This window comes from Geotrypetes seraphini, chromosome 12 (genome assembly GCF_902459505.1).
Source record: "Geotrypetes seraphini chromosome 12, aGeoSer1.1, whole genome shotgun sequence".
Classification (NCBI taxonomy): Eukaryota; Metazoa; Chordata; class Amphibia; order Gymnophiona; family Dermophiidae; genus Geotrypetes; species Geotrypetes seraphini.
Genome location: NC_047095.1, coordinates 89,788,522 through 89,807,090, shown reverse-complemented (window position 1 = coordinate 89,807,090; position 18,569 = coordinate 89,788,522). Strand labels below are relative to the sequence as shown.

The following is an 18,569-nucleotide window of genomic DNA, read 5'->3' as shown; positions in this document are numbered from 1 at the left end:
GACACGGACAAGAGGTCATAGCCTGAAACTGAGTGGCAGCAGGTTCAGGACAAATGTCAGGAAGTTCTGTTTCGCACAGAGAGTGGTGGACGCTTGGAATGCTCTTCCGGAGGAGGTTGTGACAGAGACTACTGTTTTGGGTTTTAAGCGCAAGTTGGATGCATACCTCTTTGCAAATCATATCAAGGGATACGGAAAATCCGAGTCTCCAACAGGGAGCACCTAACTGGGCCTCCGCGTGTGCGGGTCGCCGGACTAGATGGACCAAGGTCTGATCCGGTGAAGGCGTTTCTTATGTTCTTATGACTTTATAGTCTATGGTCCAGAAATATCAAAGAAAGAAGATGTCTAATCATGAATTTATAATGCATGTAACTAATGGTCAGACTGGATAAACCATTCAGGTATTTATTTGCAGTCATTTACTATGAGGGAATGCTGAAATGTTTTCAGCCCAACCAACTTCCTAAATTCTGAGCATTATTTTGCTACTGCAGCTGAAAAAGTGCTATTTTGCAAAGTTCCAATTTGCACAATCATAATGCTATGTTTTTGACATTGTTTTAGATCATTGATTGAACCATGTCAACGAAAAGTGTGGAACTCCAAGCCATCGTGAAGTTCCTATTCATGCAGAAGAAAACGACAAAGGAAATCCGTGAATGTATGATGCAAACATTGAGTGACAAATGCCCATCATACTCCATAATGAAGAGGCGGTGTGCAAACTTTCAGCGTAAAGATTTTGAGACCAAAGGTGCAGCAAGGTCTGGAAGGCCTCAAAACAGTGTCAACTGCTGAAAATTGTTGACAATGTGCATGACCTGATTTTGGCAGCTTGGCAAATATCAGTTAAAACAATTGATAAGATAATATAGATATCCAGGGAACATGTTGGATATGCAGATGCTGTCAGTCAAATGGGTGCCCAAATGTTTGAATGCTGATAAGAAACTATATCAAATGGATACTTCTTAGTTGATTTTGCAGCATTTTCAGCAAGCTGGTGCCAACATTTTGAAATGACATGTTACTGTTGATGAAACATGCTTACAGCACTATGATCCTGAGCCAAAACAACAGTTCAAGCAATTGCAGAACTCAGGTTCTCCAAGACCAAGGAAATTCAAGACCCAAAAGTCAGCAGGAAAGGTCATGGCCACAGTATTTTAGGCACAATCCACAAAGCCGCTGAAAGGGAACACTGCAAAAAGCAGAGGTCCTAATACAGAAGCAAAAGACTAGGCTTCCACAAAAGAAGCAGGAACGTCCACAAAATGGAGCCAGTCCTTGGATGCAGGAATTTTAAAATGCAATGTACTTTATTTAAAATTGTAAACAGACAAGCACTGGAACCTAGACAGTGTTTTAGGATCAGGAAGGTGTTGTAATGACCAAGGGGTCAAACAGTTAATGCAGAATACTACTATAACTTAATGTGCCAATTAAGGAGGCATTGAAAGAAAAGGGAAGCTGCTGAAAGGTGTTCTCTTTTTGCAAGACAATGCACCTGCTTACAAGGCTGGCAAAACAATGGATGTTTTGACACAGTTGGGGTTTCAGTGCATTGACCCACCCTACTCACCAGATCTGGCTCCATCTGACTATTCTCTGTTTACAAACCTATAAAAAAGTTTGAAGGGTGACAAGTTTCAAGTGATTCGAGGTGACTGAAGCAGTTGAGCAGTATAGTACTCCCCTGAAATTTGGAACCCCCATGAATTTTGAAAAACAGCAAATGCGGTTTTGAGTATGTCAAGAGGCAGGAGAGGGCAGCTGGGGCACCGGTGAGTGCCCTAAATCATACCCGGTATGCTCCAACCACCTCTTCCTGTTACTAAAGTCAGGCTACTCCAATCGGGAGCTGCTTTGATACGCAGCTCCTGATTGGTGTAGCCCAGTGGTCTCAAACTCAAACCCTTTGCAGGGCCACATTTTGGATTTGTAGGTGGAGGGCCTCAGAAAAAATAGTGATTGCCTTATTAAAGAAATGGCTATTTTTTATGAGGTAAAACTCTTTATAGTTTATAAATCTTTCCTTTTAGCTAAATCTTAATAATAATATTGTAATTTATAGCTAGAGAAACATATGATCAAGAAACTGTTTTATTTTACTTTTGTGATTATGATAAACATACCAAGGGCCTCAAAATAGTACCTGGCGGGCCGCATGTGGCCCCCGGGCCGCGAGTTTGAGACCATTGGTATAGCCTGACTTTAGTACAGGAAGAGTCGTTCGGAGCATTCTGCGAATTACTGAATCCGCTATTCATGAGCCGCAAATTTGCGGGGCAACACTGTATTTCAGAGTAATTTTTGGACGGGTTACAGAAACTTCTGACATGATGTGCCAAGTGTCATTTTTTTCTTGGTTGGGCTGAGAAATTTTCAGCACCCCCTTGTATGAAATCATTTTTTGTGTGTTGCATGGGGAGATGCCCTAGTTCTGCTTGCTTCCCCCTGTTGGGGAAGGGCTTCTAAGGATGCAAATTATATGATTACATGTAACTCCCAAGACAGTCATTCGTGTAGAGGGACACATCCATGAGCATTGTCCATTAGATGTGTCTCAATGGGGGAAAAAAGTTTGAGACTCACTGATCTAGAGGTCTTTTTATTTGGCTGCCTTTATTTAGTGCTGAAATTCTTTGAAGCTTTTGCTTGGAGAATTAATGTGACCTATCCAGTTTGCAATTATAAAAATATTGAAATTCCCCACTCGCACTAAAATTTGTAATTCTGCCAATGTGAATAGCTCCATCAGGAAACAGACTGAGGCAAATGTAATCATTGAGCCAGCAATAAACCCTTTAAAAAGAATAAAGTTGCATTCATTGTCCTTTTTTGATTCTTTTTATAGTTTTAGGGAGAAAGCTTTTAGATACCACTCCTACTTTTTTTTCACATTAGATGATGATAGATAGGAATTCCCAGTGAGTCAGCTGGTTAATTGAAATTCTTTTCTCTTCAGAAAATGAGTTTCATGAATTAGGAAAATGTCAGACCTGAGAGTAGAAATCCTTGTGATATAGTTCAATTCTCAGAAGGTGAATTCAGTAAGGCACAAGTAAAGGCTTTGGATATACAGTACTCATTTTATAAAACTTGACAGTATTTGATGAATGACAGATGAAGTCAGTGACCTGATTTACATTGTCCCTGGGTCTAGAGACGAAGGTTTTCTGGGGATCTGATTCCTTGCAGGTTTCTGAGTGTCGTGATTCTAGTAAGACCTGCATAAGGCTGCGTTAGGGCATTAATGCGCGGAATAGCATATGCTGAATTGCCGCGTGCACTAGACCTTGACGCCAGCATTGAGCTGGCGTTAGTTCTAGCCACATAGTGTGCGGTAATATCCTGTATGCGCTAAAAATGCTAGTGCACCTTAGTAAAAGGAGCCCATAGAGAACAGTAAAAATGATAAATATGAGTAAATGTATGGATCCCCTTTCCCAATCTTATCCTTAATATTCTTCCACTAAGGACAGCTAGAAAAAAGTTTATCTTAATTATACCTGAAAATCTGTAGAAACCTAGGATGTTCAGACAAATGCCAGACATACGGTAAGTACTGGTATAGTTTTATATTGGGATAACTTGTTTTAGAAAAGTATCGTGCAACAGATAATTCCAAAAGATCCTTGATGCAGGCCGTGGCCCAAAATACTGACAGTGTCAGGTCTAGGTCAAATAAAGAATTTCTGGTCCCAGTTTTGTAGGCTTGTGCAGTTTCTTTTGTGTCAAAAACCTAGGGGTTACAGAATTGGCGGTTACAGTGGTTGTCGGTGGGAAAAAGGGATGGAGCCTTGAAAAAGCTATCTAGGCGAAACATGTCGGCTTTGACATCCCTAACTAACGCTGACATCTTGAGCCAAGAAGACTTAGCCACAGTTTTAAGCTAAGTATAAAAATATTAAAAAATATAAAAATATAAATAGATGAAAAGTTTGAAAAAATATTTAAAAATTAAGCTCTATGAAAAACACCATAAGACCCAGTGACGAGCTGACACGTAAAGCTCAGGACAATGAAATGTTTGAGTCCTGAGTGGTGCCACTGAGGGTCTGATAAAGTGTTAATACGGTTGCTCATACAGCTGGAAAGAAATTGTTTTCTAGCTATAAAAGAGAAAAACCTAGGGGTGGCATGCAGGGGTAAATATTTAGTAGCCTTCATTTCTGTCTGACCCCTTGCTCTCTGCAGCCTCAAGGCAAAAAAGATTAGAATAAGTTTCAAGTTTCAAGTTTATTTAAAATTTCTTATACCACCTAATCAAACCTTCAAGGCGATGTACAAAAATACCAAAATAGTGTACCAAATAGAGTCAGAGTGTAGTCAAAGACAAATTGGGGAAAAAGACACATTTTTTTTTAAAGACATTGACGAACGGGAATGAAGGGGAAGAGGGGTAGAACTACAATTGATAGAAAGAGAAAGAACATTTAAGGAAAAGAACAAAAGGAAGGGAGGCTGGAGTTAAAAACCTTTCCAATCTGGTTTGTCCTTAAAAGGGCAGTTTAAGTAACAAATACATCAAGGAATAAAAGTGTCTTTAACTTCGCCTTAAAATTGGCAAGACTTGTTATTTCGCGTAAGTGATTTGGAATACTATTCCAAAGCAAGTGGTCACTAACGGAAAAAACTGTAGCCTAGTACAGTGGTTCCCACACCTGTCCTGGAGGACCACCAGTCCAATCAGGTTTTCAGGCTAGCCCTAATGAATATGCATGGAGCAGATTTGCATGCCTGTCACTTCCATTATATGCAAAACTCTCTCATTCATATTCATTAGGGCTAGCCTGAAAACCTGATTAGCCTGGTGGTCCTCCAGGACAGGGTTGGGAACCACTGGCCTAATGTGTAATGTAATGTAATGTAATTTATTTCTTATATACCGCTACATCCGTTAGGTTCTAAGCGGTTTACAGAAAATATACATTAAGATTAGAAATAAGAAAGGTACTTAAAAAATTCCCTTACTGTCCCGAAGGCTCACAATCTAACTAAAGTACCTGGAGGGTAATAGAGAAGTGAAAAGTAGAGTTAGAGGAAAAATAAAAATAAAATAAACATTTTAACAAGACAGCATTGATCTAAATATTTTGGAAGGTAGAAGAGAGGAGAGAAAGGAATAGAAGCAGTAGGGGGAGCCGTTGAACAGTAGAATTCTGGAGAAATTTAAATGATAGAAATAGAACAAAACAAAGACAAAAGGCAAAACAATAGATAAGATTAAAGATAAATCATAAGCTGGAAAGAAAATAAAATAAAACTTTGTCTTCAATCCACGGTTTCAGCGTCAGTGATGAAGTGGAGCAAGTAAGTTTAGGAGGAGCGATTGACGTTTCCAGAAAGGGCTTCTTCAGGGAAGAGACTTGGCAGACAGTCCCAGGATGCCTATGTCTCCTCCCCTGCGATGTTCTCCCATCCATGCATTCCCTCCCAGACACACTGCCCGTGCCCCAGCCGCTCCAAGGAGGCTGCCCCAGATGAGGCCCACGGTGAATGCAGGATTCTCTCCTCTGCAGGAAAGCCGCCCGGAGCCGACAGTGCTTAAATGAATCCCCTACTGCACATTGGGGTACCTTCTGATGAAAAAATTGAGGGACATCTATAGTGAAAATCACTGTGACAGGATGCCAAAAGAGTACAATGATCAAAGAAATCCTGGCAATTTAGGATTCCAGACAGTCCCCATACTCTATACTCAGAAGAAACCATGAAGCTAAAAATAGAGGAAAGGAAACTCGAAAGAAAATGGAGGAAATCTAACAAGGATGAGGAAGGTAGAAAAACCTGGCTTGGAATCAACAGAATTTACATCAAGAAAATATGTAAAGTAAGAATACCTATCAAAAAAGATCTTCAAAGTTGGAAACTCCACAAAACCCTATACCAAGTAGTATATAATTTGCTAGAGAAAACCCCAGAAAGAAATCACCAAATGCTCCATAACTAGTAAGGACATAAGAATGTGAGAATTGCCATACTGGGACAGACCGAAGGTCCATCAAGCCCAGTATCCTGTTTCCAATAGTGGCCAACCCAGGCCCCAAGCACCTAGCTAGATCCCAAGTAGCAAAACAGATTCTGTGCTGCTTATCCTAAGAATAAGCAGTGGAATTCCCCAAGCCATCTCAATAATGACCTATGGACTTCTCTTTAAGGAAATTATCAAAACCTTTTTTAAACCCTGCTATGCTAATTGATTTCACCACATTCTTTGGCAATGAATTCCAGAGTTTAATTACACGTTATGTGAAGAAATATTTTCTCCTGTTTTAAATCTACTACTTAGTAGCTTCAATCGCATGTCCCCTAGTCCTAGTATTTTTGGAAATAGTGAACAAGCGATTTACACCTACCCTTTCCACTCCACTCATTATTTTATAGACCTCTATCATATCACCCTTGAGCCATCTCTTCTACAAGCTGAAGATCCCTAGCCGCTTTAGCCTTTCATAGGGAAAATGTACTATCCCTTTTATCATTTTTGTCACACTCCGCTGTACCTTCAAATTCTGCTATATCTTTTTTGAGATACGGCGACCAGAACTGCATACCATATTCGAGGTGTGGCCATACCATAGAGTGATAACAAGGGCATTATAACGTTTTCATCTTTGTTTTCCATTCCTTTCCTGATAATTCCAAACATTCTGTTTGCATTCTTAGCTGCTGCCGCACATTGAGCTGAGAGTTTCAATGTATCCTCAACAATGACACCTAGAATCTTTTTCCTGGGCAGTGACTCCTAACACAGAACTCAGCATCACATAGTAAAGAATTCAGCAACTTCTTCACAGAGAAAATAAAGAAGATACAGAGAGGCAACAACCTAAATAACAACATATCAATAGACAAACATACAAGGGGAACAGGAGACACAATGGAAGAGTTCAAACCAATCATGGAGTTAAAATGAATAAACTACTATTGGAGGAGGATGGGCAGGGGAGGGCTTCAATGGCTGGGAGGGTGTAGATGGGCTGGAGTAAGTCTTAACAGAGATTTCGGAAGTTGGAACCCAAGCACAGTACCGGGTAAAGCTTTGGATTCTCGCCCAGAAATAGCTAAGAAGAAAAAAAAAAAATTTTTTAAATTGAATCAGGTTGGGCAGACTGGATGGACCATTCGGGTCTTTATCTGCCGTCATCTACTATGTTACTATGTTTACTAAGAAGAGTGAAACCGGGCCCACCATCCATTGACACAAGTCAGATGCACATAGTGTGGAAGAACTCTTTAATTGTATCTCTGGTATAGATGCACCAGCCCTAGTACCTCTGTTACTGATTATAATCTGCACACTGAATATACTCCAGGGAATTATGTGCCAAATAAATCAAAATAATGCACCATTTTAAACAGAATAATATTTGTGGTATTCTGGAAATATACACAGGTACTTTAACACTTGGGTCCCAATTAGTCCTAGTCCACCAGCCCATCATTTTCCTGTTGGCTATGTGAAAAGTGGTGTTCAGCAACACTGTAACAGAAATCCTGTAGTTACAGGCAACCATAAAATTATTTACCTATTTTAAATATTGGTAGGTCGCCAAATGGCCACCAGGCTTCAGATCTGTTTTTTGCAACATTCGAATAATAATGTTTCCTGGTATATCCAGGGTGACTCAAATGCCGTGGAAAGCTTTGGGCCCTTTTATGAATCCTTGTTAAGTGCTAACGCACACGTAGTATGCACTAATCACACACTTTTTTTTGCGGGGAGGGGTTATATCATGGGTGGTAAATAGGCATGGAAGCATGATCCAGCTAGCATGTTCACAATGGCAAGTGTTAACTGCTTAATGAAAACTTAACACAGGAATACTTACACCTGGATTCTCTAACTGGTGCCCATGTCTGCAGCCACCGATCGTGTGTCAATCACATGACAGGGCAGGTTAGGGAATCATGCTTCAGGAGCTTAAGTAGGCACAATTCACACAAAGATAACCACCGAAAATGTAAGCCTGTTTGCTGGGGGATCCTGAAAATAGTCCATAGCTTGCCATCAGCTGATCACGGCAGGGAAATCCCTGATCAGTTGAGCCGGCAGGATTCCCCAAAAGTCCTGCTGGCTCAGCTAATCAGAGATTCCCCTGTCGTGATTAGTTGAACTTGCATAGGGTTCCCTAATTCCTCTCTCCCTCCTTCCCAACCAGCGATTCACCCAGCACCACTCCAAAGAGAGCCCTCTTCCGCCGAGGCCAACATCCCACACAACCCTGACATCCTCCACATCCCCCTTATACATTTGGATGAAAAACCGGCTGAAGGGATGTCCACTCCCTCCTGCCAGCAGGCCCGCCTCTTCAAAATGGCGGACCTTCCTCTTCCTGGTGCACCTGGGATGCACTGGGAGGAGCCTAAGACTCTGATTGGCCCAGACACCTAAGGCCACTATAAAATAATTATTATGTTAGTACTTACCAATACCTATTTTGTAGGCTCTATTGGCTCATATGGTAATCCTGAAATAATCAATTAGTGCACAGTAATGCAGACATGCTAACTGATCAATACTTAAATGCCCACTTGCGACCAGAAAGTGACTTTAGAGGGAGCCGATGCATGCACGGGCAGCATATTGGAGATGCTGCTCGTGCTGGCAAAGAGTTAAAGAGGTATGGGTGTTGGAGAGGAAGAGAGGTGCTGGTGCCTCCCATCAAGACGGTGCCCGGGGCAGTCCACCTCCCACCCCACCTTATTATGCCACTTTCCAGAAGTCTCTGTTCCTGATGCTGCTAAAGCAGAAACTTGATTATCAAGTTGTTACATGGCCGCCAGACTGCTGTTATGTCATCTGCAAAGGACCAGGAACTTCAGAGGGCCTTTCTTACAACTAGCAGTAACTTTGAAGGAGCTCTTTTGTCCCCAGCCTGCCTGAAATGCTTGTTAGTGGTGTGGCAATGGGCCTATGCTCACCTGTAGTGAAAACAGTAGAGATAATCCCACTTTTGGTTGTTGCCTGGGCTGACAGCAGTTGCACTGTATATTCTGTTTTCTCTGCAAGGCCTTCTAAACGTATCCAGGTATCCTCTGCATCAACTATTAACTCCTAATCAGGTTTCAGAACAAGAGTAAAGGAAAGATCAGATGACTAAAGCGAGACGAAATTCCAAACACCACATATATCAGAGAGGCAGAAAGTTACAAATCCTTTTAAATGTGATCTGAAGAGTGTCAGGGTGATGAAGTTTTATTTATTTTCTTTTTAAATACACATCATCTAGAGCAGGGGTGCCTACACTTTTTGGGATTGCGAGCTACTTTTAAAATGACCAAGTCAAAATGATCTACCAATAATGAAATTTTTTTTAAAACCCCCCACAAAGCACACTGAAAGGCAGAGAAAATACTAATTATCATTCATATTGCGGGTTTTTTTTTCAAAGAGGTCACGAAAGATGACTCTATGCAATGTCACCTCAGTAACAACCATACAAAAATAGACAAATATACTCCCTCCCTTTTTACTGAACCACAATAGCAGTTTTTAGCACAGAGAGTTGCACTGAATGCCCCACGCTGCTCTCAATGCTCATAGGTTCCCTGCGCTAAAAAACGCTATTGCGGTTTAGTAAAAGGGAGCCATAGTGCAAAATATAGACAGCAGATATAAATTCTCAAAACGGACACATTTTGATCACTAAATTGAAAATAAAATCATTTTTCCTACCTTTGTTGTTTGGTGATTTCATGAGTCTCTGGTTGCACTTTCTTCTTCTGACTGTGCATCCAATCTTTCTTCCCTTCTTTCAGTCTCCTGTATGTTTCCTTTCCTCCAGACCTCATTCTCTCCCCAAACTTTTTCTTTCTGCCTCCCTTTCTTTCTGTCTCCCTGTTCCCCCTTATTTCTGTCTTCCTGCCTGCCCCCTTTCTTTCCTTCTCCCTCCCCTCCCCCCAAGACACTCAGTTTGCCGCCATCAGGGAACAGCCCCCAAGCCACCGCCGCCCCAAGCTTTCCCTGCAAAAGCGTTGTGCTGACCAGCATTCTGCTCCCCGACGTCAATTATGACGTAGGAGAGGAAGTTCCGGGCCAACCAGGCATTTCTCCCCATTCCATCCAGCCTGAGCCCCATCTCTCCTTGATCCAGCATTTCCCTTCTGTGTCTGTCAGAATTACCATTCCACCTATTTTCCAGCATCACCCTTCTTTGTGTCCATCTCACCTATATCCCTATCTCACCACTTTTTCAGAATCTTCATTTGTCTCTGTCTTTGTCTTTACCCCATGGTCACCATTTGCCCTTTCAATGTCTTTATCTCCCCCCCTCCTTTTTTCAACATTACTTCTATGTCTCTATTTCACCTCCTCTTCATGTCCCCTCTGTATCTCTATCCTTATTCAGTAGGTCCTGCTTACCCTTTCTCTTCTTTGTGTCACTATCTCCATTTTCAGCTTTCCGCCCTTTTCTTGTAGCCAGAATTTTTCCACCCTCCCTCCACTCCGGCCCAGCCCGGTATGAAATATTTCCTTTTGTTTCCCTCCCCTCTCTCTTTCTCTCTCTCGTTCTCCTCCCTCACCCACGAGTCCTGCATCTGGCCCTCTCCCTTCCACCTGCATTCAGCCACACACCCTGCCCTGCGGCCCTCTTCAGCAACTCGTCAGCAACGGTGATCAAGACAGGCTGCCGACATCGAGGCCTTCCCTCTGTGAGTCCTGCTTTTATAGAAAAAGGAAGTTGAAACAAGCGGGACTCGCAGAGGGTAGGCCCCGACAACAGAAGCTTGTGTCGATCGCTGCTGCTGAGTTGCCGAAGAGAGCCGTGGAGCAGGGGGTGTGGCCGGATGCAAGTAGAAGGGAGAGGGCCAGATAGGAAGGCTGTAGAAGCTCCGGAGCATGATACCAACCCCAGCCAGGATGATTTCTTTTTCAGGCTGCTGCCGCCACTGCCACTGCTCCCTCCCCCCCACCGAAATGACAAAAAACAGACTAAACTGGATGCCCGGCGTTGTCGGCTGATTGGCCGGTAGATCAGGACGGCAACACGAGTCTATCACGGGATGGGCTCTGCAATTGACTCGTGTTGCCTTCCCGATCTACCGGTCGATCGCGATCGACGTATTGGGCACCCCTGATCTAGAGATTAAGGGAAAAAAAACATAGAAAACACAGAACTATAGGCTTTTTGCTTTATTGTACCTGGTAAAATTGAAAGGTTATCCAGGTATTCACTGCCAATATACAGGTATCAGCCAGTGCAGAATATCTGGGTATTCTCTAGATTTAAATGTTATGGTTGGTATTCAAATTTAACCCTATCTGTACTGTTTAAGGATTTAGGTCCAGACATGATGACTCTAAAGAGTGCTATACCATCTCTATCGGCCTCTTTTACAAAGCCGCGCTAGCAGCTGCCCTGCGCTAACGGCCCCAAAGCCCATAAAGATTTAAAGGGCTTATGTTGCCGTGCGGCAGCCGCTAGCGTGGCTTTGTAAAAGAGGCCGTATGTTTTGTTCAAATTTGTGACAAATTTCAAACAATGCATCTTTGCTCCTGAATACAGTATTACTTATGATTCATTTCTAATAGAAACTTTAAATTGTCCCACCATCCTTTCTGTGCAGCCTCACCTTCCGGCTCCCATTGGTCGATTTGAATGTCAGGACATAATTCTCGATATCTGCTATGGACGGTTGCCAGGATATCAAAACACTCCTCCAGGTCACTTCAGCTGCTGTCAGGTTTGTAGGAGCATCCAAAGCTGCAGAAGATCAGGAAAAATTGGCGAAAGGGCAGTTCAGTGGACCTTCTCTGTAAAGCTCTTTTGTGGGAAAGATTTTTGTTGCATTTGCTTTGAAGTTACTCCAATTCACAGCATCTTCTTAACTTCCTAATGCTTAGCTCTCAGAGATCTCACATACAAAGGCCGATAGTAAATATGCAATAAATATTAGCTTATAAGTGAAGCTATTCAGTAAAACAGTCCAAAATCTTGAGCTACACTCCTATAATCATATCTTTTATTTAAATATGAAATAAATACATTTTCAATGTTTTAATAGCATTCCAATGCAGTTTCATTAGACTTTAAATACTTTCATAGTCAAGACACATTTCAATATCTTCATATAATGACCTCAGTGACTACACTCAAACTGTCTCTTTCATGTAAGGCTTGAGTATATGTAGCCAGCCTCCTCATTGGTCATAGTTTTGTTGTTGTTAAGAATAATTCAATAGTACTTTAATAATGCCTACAGTAAACTTATCTTCCCTCCCTGCTGCCTGTGGCATTATCATATGATACTATATAATTTGGTATGTCAATGAGGGCTAAGAGCCAAATATCTTCGAACAATAATAAACTTTTACTTATTATGACTGGGGTTGCCATACAATAGATTACAGGTAATTGGAAGAATTGTAATAGATTGAATTATAATTTCTGGTGGAATTCTTTGTGTCATATATATAAAATGGAAAAGGTAATAGCTACACAGCAGGGGTATTTTAAAAAATTTCAAAATGTTTGGGAGCCTTTAACAAACTATTGTAATGAATAACAAATTATTGAATTGAGTAAATGTTTTCCCTTTAATTGTATATGTTCAAAGATGGGGGAGAGGGGAAGGGGTGGTTTTTGGTCTTTGTATAATTATAAGAAATGGTTAAAAAGAATTTATTATTGGCTTTTATGTGATTTTAAAAATTGTTATAGAATGGGGGGAGGGGGGAGAGATAAGATTTATGATGGATTATTGAAGAATACTAAGTGTTGTATTTAAGTTAAAATGTTATGATTTGATGTCACACTTATTCTCTTTTCCAAGCTGAAGAGCCCTAACCTTTTTAGTCTTTCCTCATACGAGAGGAGTTCCATCCCCTTTATCATCTTGGTCGCTCTTCTTTGAACCTTTTCTAGTGCCGCTATATCTTTCTTGAGATAAGGAGACCAGATATTCAGCTAGGGCCCGCATAAACTAAGTGGGTGAATTTTGGACAACTCAAAAGCTGTCCTATATTCACCCACTTAGCTTATGCGAGCCTTGGCTGAATATCACTGGCACTTGCATGCCCCCTGGTCTAGAGTTACCATATGTACAGATTTACCGAGACATGTCCTCTTTTTAGAGAAATGGGCATCCAGATGGGTTTTCAAAACCCGGCAGTTTGTTCGGGTTTTGAAAACTGATGGGAGCTCGGACTGCATCTGGAGGTCATCTGCACATGAGCGTATGCCCTCCGGATGCGACCCTGAAGAGATGAGATTTGTGTGGGGCCGGGACTGGGGGGAGCAATAGGGTGGGGCTGTGAGTGGAACGGGGCATGGCCACTTGTCCTCTTTTTTTGGGACATAAAAATCTAGTAACCCTAGCCTAGCTCTTCCCCAGCACTGACCCCTGGCCTGCAGCTGACCAGTCCAATTTTCTTAAATTGCTGTAAATATCGGCCCTTAGGTATTTGTGACTAAAGCATAAGAATTGGAATGTTGTGACTTCGTGAAACAGCTTTTGAACACAGTAGTATCATGATCAGTTAAAATAAATATGAAACCAGTTGGGCATTAGTATACAATACATACATGTGGAAAAGTTGGTACTGGCGGTCTTGCTTGTGAGAGGCCCATTAATGGCATACATGGTGACAGAATAGCTGGTGCTTGGAAGGAGATTGATGAGCTGCCATTCCTGGTTGATTCCATCCACGACGATGGTCTCTCCTGCAGCTGAAATTATAAGCAAACTTGCTTATTTATTTAATAAAATAAATATTTGTAACCCCTTTCTCTACTCAGATGCTGGCAGAAGGGCCACATAAAGTTATTTCTTTGGTTGAGGACCAGAGCCAGGACTGACTTATCAGCTGGAGTCTCACAGCAAGATGATTCTGGACTTGAATATGGAATGTGTACAAGAAGTAAGCGTAAGAATTAGAAAGAGTCTGCAAAATACCTGGCTGCACAGCCAGTGGCATAGCGAGGGTGAGTGCTCCTCCCCTGCCCTCTTCTCTGCCTCCCCACTCCTTCCTGACCCCCCCCTTCCCTTTTCCCTTCCCCCATACCTCTTTAATTATCCCGGCGTGAGCAGCATCACAAACTTGCTGTCTGCATCATGTCGGCTTTCCCTCTGACGTCACTTCCTAGGCGTGGGACCCGGAAGTGATGTCAGAGAGAGCCGACACTGACACGGGCAACATGTTCGAGATGCTGCTTTTGCCGGGAAAATTAAAGAGGTACCAGGGAAGGGGCGCATATGCGCTGCGGGAAGGGGGAGGATTGGGAAGGAGCGGAGGGGGGGGGCAGATAGGAGGATGGGTGTCAGTGCCTCCACCAAGATGACACCCTGGGCGGACCATCCTACTTGCCTCCTAAGCCACTGTGCACAGCAAATGAAATTCCCTGACTTCACTGTCATTTATTCACATTTGCTGAAGAAGATTGCAAGGAATTCCACGTTTATATAAGACATTTTTTTCCCATGACAAATACAATAGTTCCAGATCTATATTATTAATTCATCTACTTGCAAATTGCAGAGAACATGAAGAAAGTTGTCCTTCAGTAACTTACTTGGATAGTGAGTCAGTACAATGATGTAGTTCTCCACCTCAGCAACTGGCGGATTCCATCTCAGCACAGCTTTTGTTGGAGTGACATTGAAGGCTGTCAAACCTGTTGGGCTATCCATAGCTGTAAAGCAAGCAGAGCACTGTCATTGTCCTTCTGACTTTTCCAATCTAATAATCAAAACCTACTTTCCATACCATCAGTACAGGAATTGTTTTACGATACTACTCGCAAATCCAGTTTTTCAGTCACCGCACCCTCTCTGTGGAATGCCTTTCCATTAGATGTTCGACTAGAGAACTCGCTTGAAAAATCTAAAGCCAAACTTAAAACTTTCCTCTTTAAAGATGCCTTTACTCTTAGTATCAGCTTCCGCTTCTCAAACCTTTAATTCTTGTGAAGCTTTGAAACATCAAATGCTTCTTCTGAAGCGATTCCCATCCTAATGTTTTGCCACTCCCCATTTACCGTCCTTTTTAAAATTAATTTTACTTCGATGTATTGTAAACAACCTTTCCTTCCACTACTTTTCTTTTGTTCAATGTACTTTAATCTGAATTCGTCTTGGATTTTTAATATCTGATAAAATATTGCTTTGATTTACCTATTTTAATTGTTTTCTGCAATCTTTGTATATTGTACACCGTTTAGACACTTGTTTTGATAGATGGTATATCAAAAATAAAGAAACTTAAATGGAGTTCGCCCTAAGAAAAAGGGCATTATCGGTGGTGTCACCCAGATCAGTTCTTAGTTTGGTTCTTTTTAACATATTTGAAATCAATATTGCAGAAGGGCTGTCTGATAAGTTTTGCCTCTGTGCAGAGGATACTAAAATCTCCAGCAGGGTAGAAACCCCAGAAGTCATGGATAACATGATGAAGGATCTAGTGAAGCTTTAAGAATGGTCCAGAAATTGGCAGTCTTTTTTTTTTTTAATAAAATTTTAAATATTTACCAAGCATAAACATCTTGTACAGCAAAGTGCGGTCAAAAACAAATAAACTGAGTTCCCAAACTTGAATACACAGTTAAATTTAAATTAAAAATACATAAAGTAAATAAATAATTTGGTCGCACACTAGTCCTCAATAATTGGATCCAAGATTTTAAAGAGTAGAACAAAATAAATCAAATAAGTTAACAAGAAAAGCCATGTCTACTACAGTACTGAGAGTTAACCTTCCTTAGGCGCAGCTATTCCTTTCTCAAGACGTTTCATTGAGAGAAAACTTATCAAATGAGATGGCTCAGTAAAAATATACTTCAAGGATAAGTATCTAACTACACATTTACATGGATATCTCAAAAAGAAAATACCCCCTATGTGAGTCACTCCAGGTTTCAAAAGTAAAAATTCCTTTCTTCTCTTTTGAGTCTCTCTAGAGACATCAGGAAATATCTGAATATGATGTCCCAGGAAGTCCTTGGATCTATTTTTAAAGAACAGTTTTAATATCCAATCCTGGAGCCAAAGCCACAGACAACAAGAGAGTGGCTGGAACAGCCAGTTCTCTATCCGATTGTTCCAGTATTGCAGAAATGTCCAATGGTCTATCCCGGGATTCCTCAACTTTTTCTTCTTCTTTGGATTGGGGTTTAACAGGAAGATAATACACTCTTGTAAGAGGAGGTAAAGAGCTTTCAGGAATTTCCAATATTTCCATAAAGTAACGTTTCACCATTTCTCGAGGAGAAGTTGATAAGATCTTGGGAAAATTTATAAATCTCAAATTGTTAGCTCGACCATTATTCTCCAGAGATTCCAATTTCCTCCTAAGAATTACATTGTCTTTAACCAATAAGTCTTGATTTTATTTTAATGATATTAACTCTTTACTTGCATTGTGTCTCTGTTTTTAACTGAAGTATGTTTTGTTTTATCAATTTTATTTCTCCTTTCTGTTCTTTCAATTCTTTGTCCAAACTTTTAATTTGAGGATTTAAGGAGTTCCCTAAATTCAGTACCAAATCCCATAGCGCTTCAAGTGTGACTTCTGGGGGTTTAATAGGAGAAAAAAGTTGTAGTTGTGTAGCATGAGACTGTTCTGAGATTAGATTTACCTCAATGAGGTCTTGTACTCCCTTAACCTCAGTTGTCCCAGTCGCAGGTCCTGGCAGAGAAAGTCTTCCATTACTCTGGCCTCTGGAGATGAGAAAACTTCCTCTTCGGGTGCATTCTGGTCCCATGGAGAGCTAGCTGCCTGAAGGGGTGGCGTCCTGACGTCGGGGTTAAGAGTAACATTGGGCCCTGAGGTTTTCACCACTGCGCTACTCTCCGGCAGTGCCCCTCCCGGCGCTTCCTGCTCCCGAAATTGGCAGTCTAAGATTTAATGCTACAAACTGCAGGGTCGTGTATATGAGCTGAAAAATTCCCCCAAAGCCGTACAGTGTGGAAGTTGAAATGCTTCGGTGCACAAACGAAGAGCAGGATTTAGGGGTGACTGTATCTGATGATCTTAAGGTGGGGAAACAGATAAGTCGATTACATAAAGCCAGAAGAAAGCTTGGATGCATAGGGAGAGGAAGGACCAGCAGGAGCCGCCACGCTCACTTGACCTCTCTCCTCAAGTTACTTCATTGGCTCCCCATCCGTTTCCGATTACAGTTCAAACTCCTCTTACTGATAATTGCATTCACTCTGTAGCCCCTCAATATCTCTCCTCACTTATCTCCCCCTACCCTCCCCCTCCCATGAACTCCGTTCATCAGGTAAGTCCCTCTTATCTGCACCCTTCTCTTCCACAACCATTTCCAGACTACGTCCCTTCTTTCTGTGCCGTATGCCTGGAACAAGCTGCCAGAGTCAATATCTGAAAAAACACGATCCTATCAGTGTATATTATCAAAAGCTTCACTGGCTACCGTTTGAGGCTAGAGTGCTATTTAAATTTGGATGCATTTGTTTTAAAGTTTTATTTGGCTTAGCACCGGCTTACCTTGTTTCTCATTTTAGTTTTTTTATTTCTAAAAAAAATATTCGTAGATCTGGTTGATTTTATTTTCCTTCAGCAAATGCATGTCGTTACAAAAATGTTTTAGATAGGACCTTAGCATTCCAAGCAGGATTAATGAATTCATGTTTGAATCTTCTTGTTTCTCCATTTCTTACTTACTATCAATTTTGAAAAAATCTTAAAACCCCTATATTTAAACAATATAATATACATTATTGATTTTTATATTATCATGTAGTTATAATGTACTTTTAATCTTTTTATCTATACTTATTTTAGTTTATATTGTGTTTTCCTTATTCATTAGCTTTAATGCTTGTATTAGAATTTTATTATGTATGATGTTATTATTATTATTATATTGCATGCTGAGTACCTATTGTGTAAACCGCTATGAACTGCTGGTTAGGCGGTATATCAAAATAAAATTATTATTATTATAACCCAATGTATCATTCCTTCTGCCAGAAACTCCCCAACCCTGAGATTTCCTGTCTGTCCAAATGAGATTATAAGCTTTTCTGAGCAGGGACCGTCTATTGAATGTTAAATGTACAGCGCTGTGTACGTCTTTCAGCGCTATAGAGATGATAAATGATAGTAGTAGTAGGAAAAAGGAGGTGATAGTGCCTCTGGTAAGTCCAGAAGATGGCTACTAAAATGATTAATGGTTTTTTTTATTATAAAATGTATGGTGACAAGTTAAAGATTTATAATACCAATTCTAGTCTTTTCTAATGCGAAGGGAGAATAGTGATACAAAATCCAAAGGAAGGTAGAGAAAAAGACCTCAGTTCAAGCCGCAAATGGCTAGGAAACCACTGCTATGACTAACAAATAACTTGTCAATGAACACGTAGTGGATCCATGACAGTCATAGGTCTAAGAAAAAAACTCCACCTCCTAACAAAAACTCAAACAAATTGGTCACTACTCCCAAAGCATCAAGAAACTGAATGCATAGAATAATGAAGAGTTTCCACAATTCAAAATATCAAGCACAGACGCAGCAATAAACCTAAAAAAAGAAATGGGGGGGGGGGGAGGGAGGAAGGAAGAAATAGTATTAGAACTTATATGGAGGAGTTCT

The 18,569-nt window shown here is 41.0% G+C and overlaps 1 protein-coding gene across 1 annotated transcript in view; it reads right to left on the bottom strand.

Annotated features, from left to right (window-relative positions):
* Positions 1-18,569, bottom strand: part of TNR (tenascin R) — a 211,631-nt gene that overhangs the window by 53,766 nt on the left and 139,296 nt on the right. Inside the window, exons 14-17 of the mRNA XM_033917218.1 lie at positions 14,526-14,645; positions 13,539-13,682; positions 11,587-11,717; positions 8,935-9,067 (exon numbers count right to left, since the gene is read on the bottom strand). Of these exons, the coding sequence (XP_033773109.1) occupies positions 8,935-9,067; positions 11,587-11,717; positions 13,539-13,682; positions 14,526-14,645 (528 nt within the window). The remainder of the gene's footprint in view (positions 1-8,934; positions 9,068-11,586; positions 11,718-13,538; positions 13,683-14,525; positions 14,646-18,569) is intronic.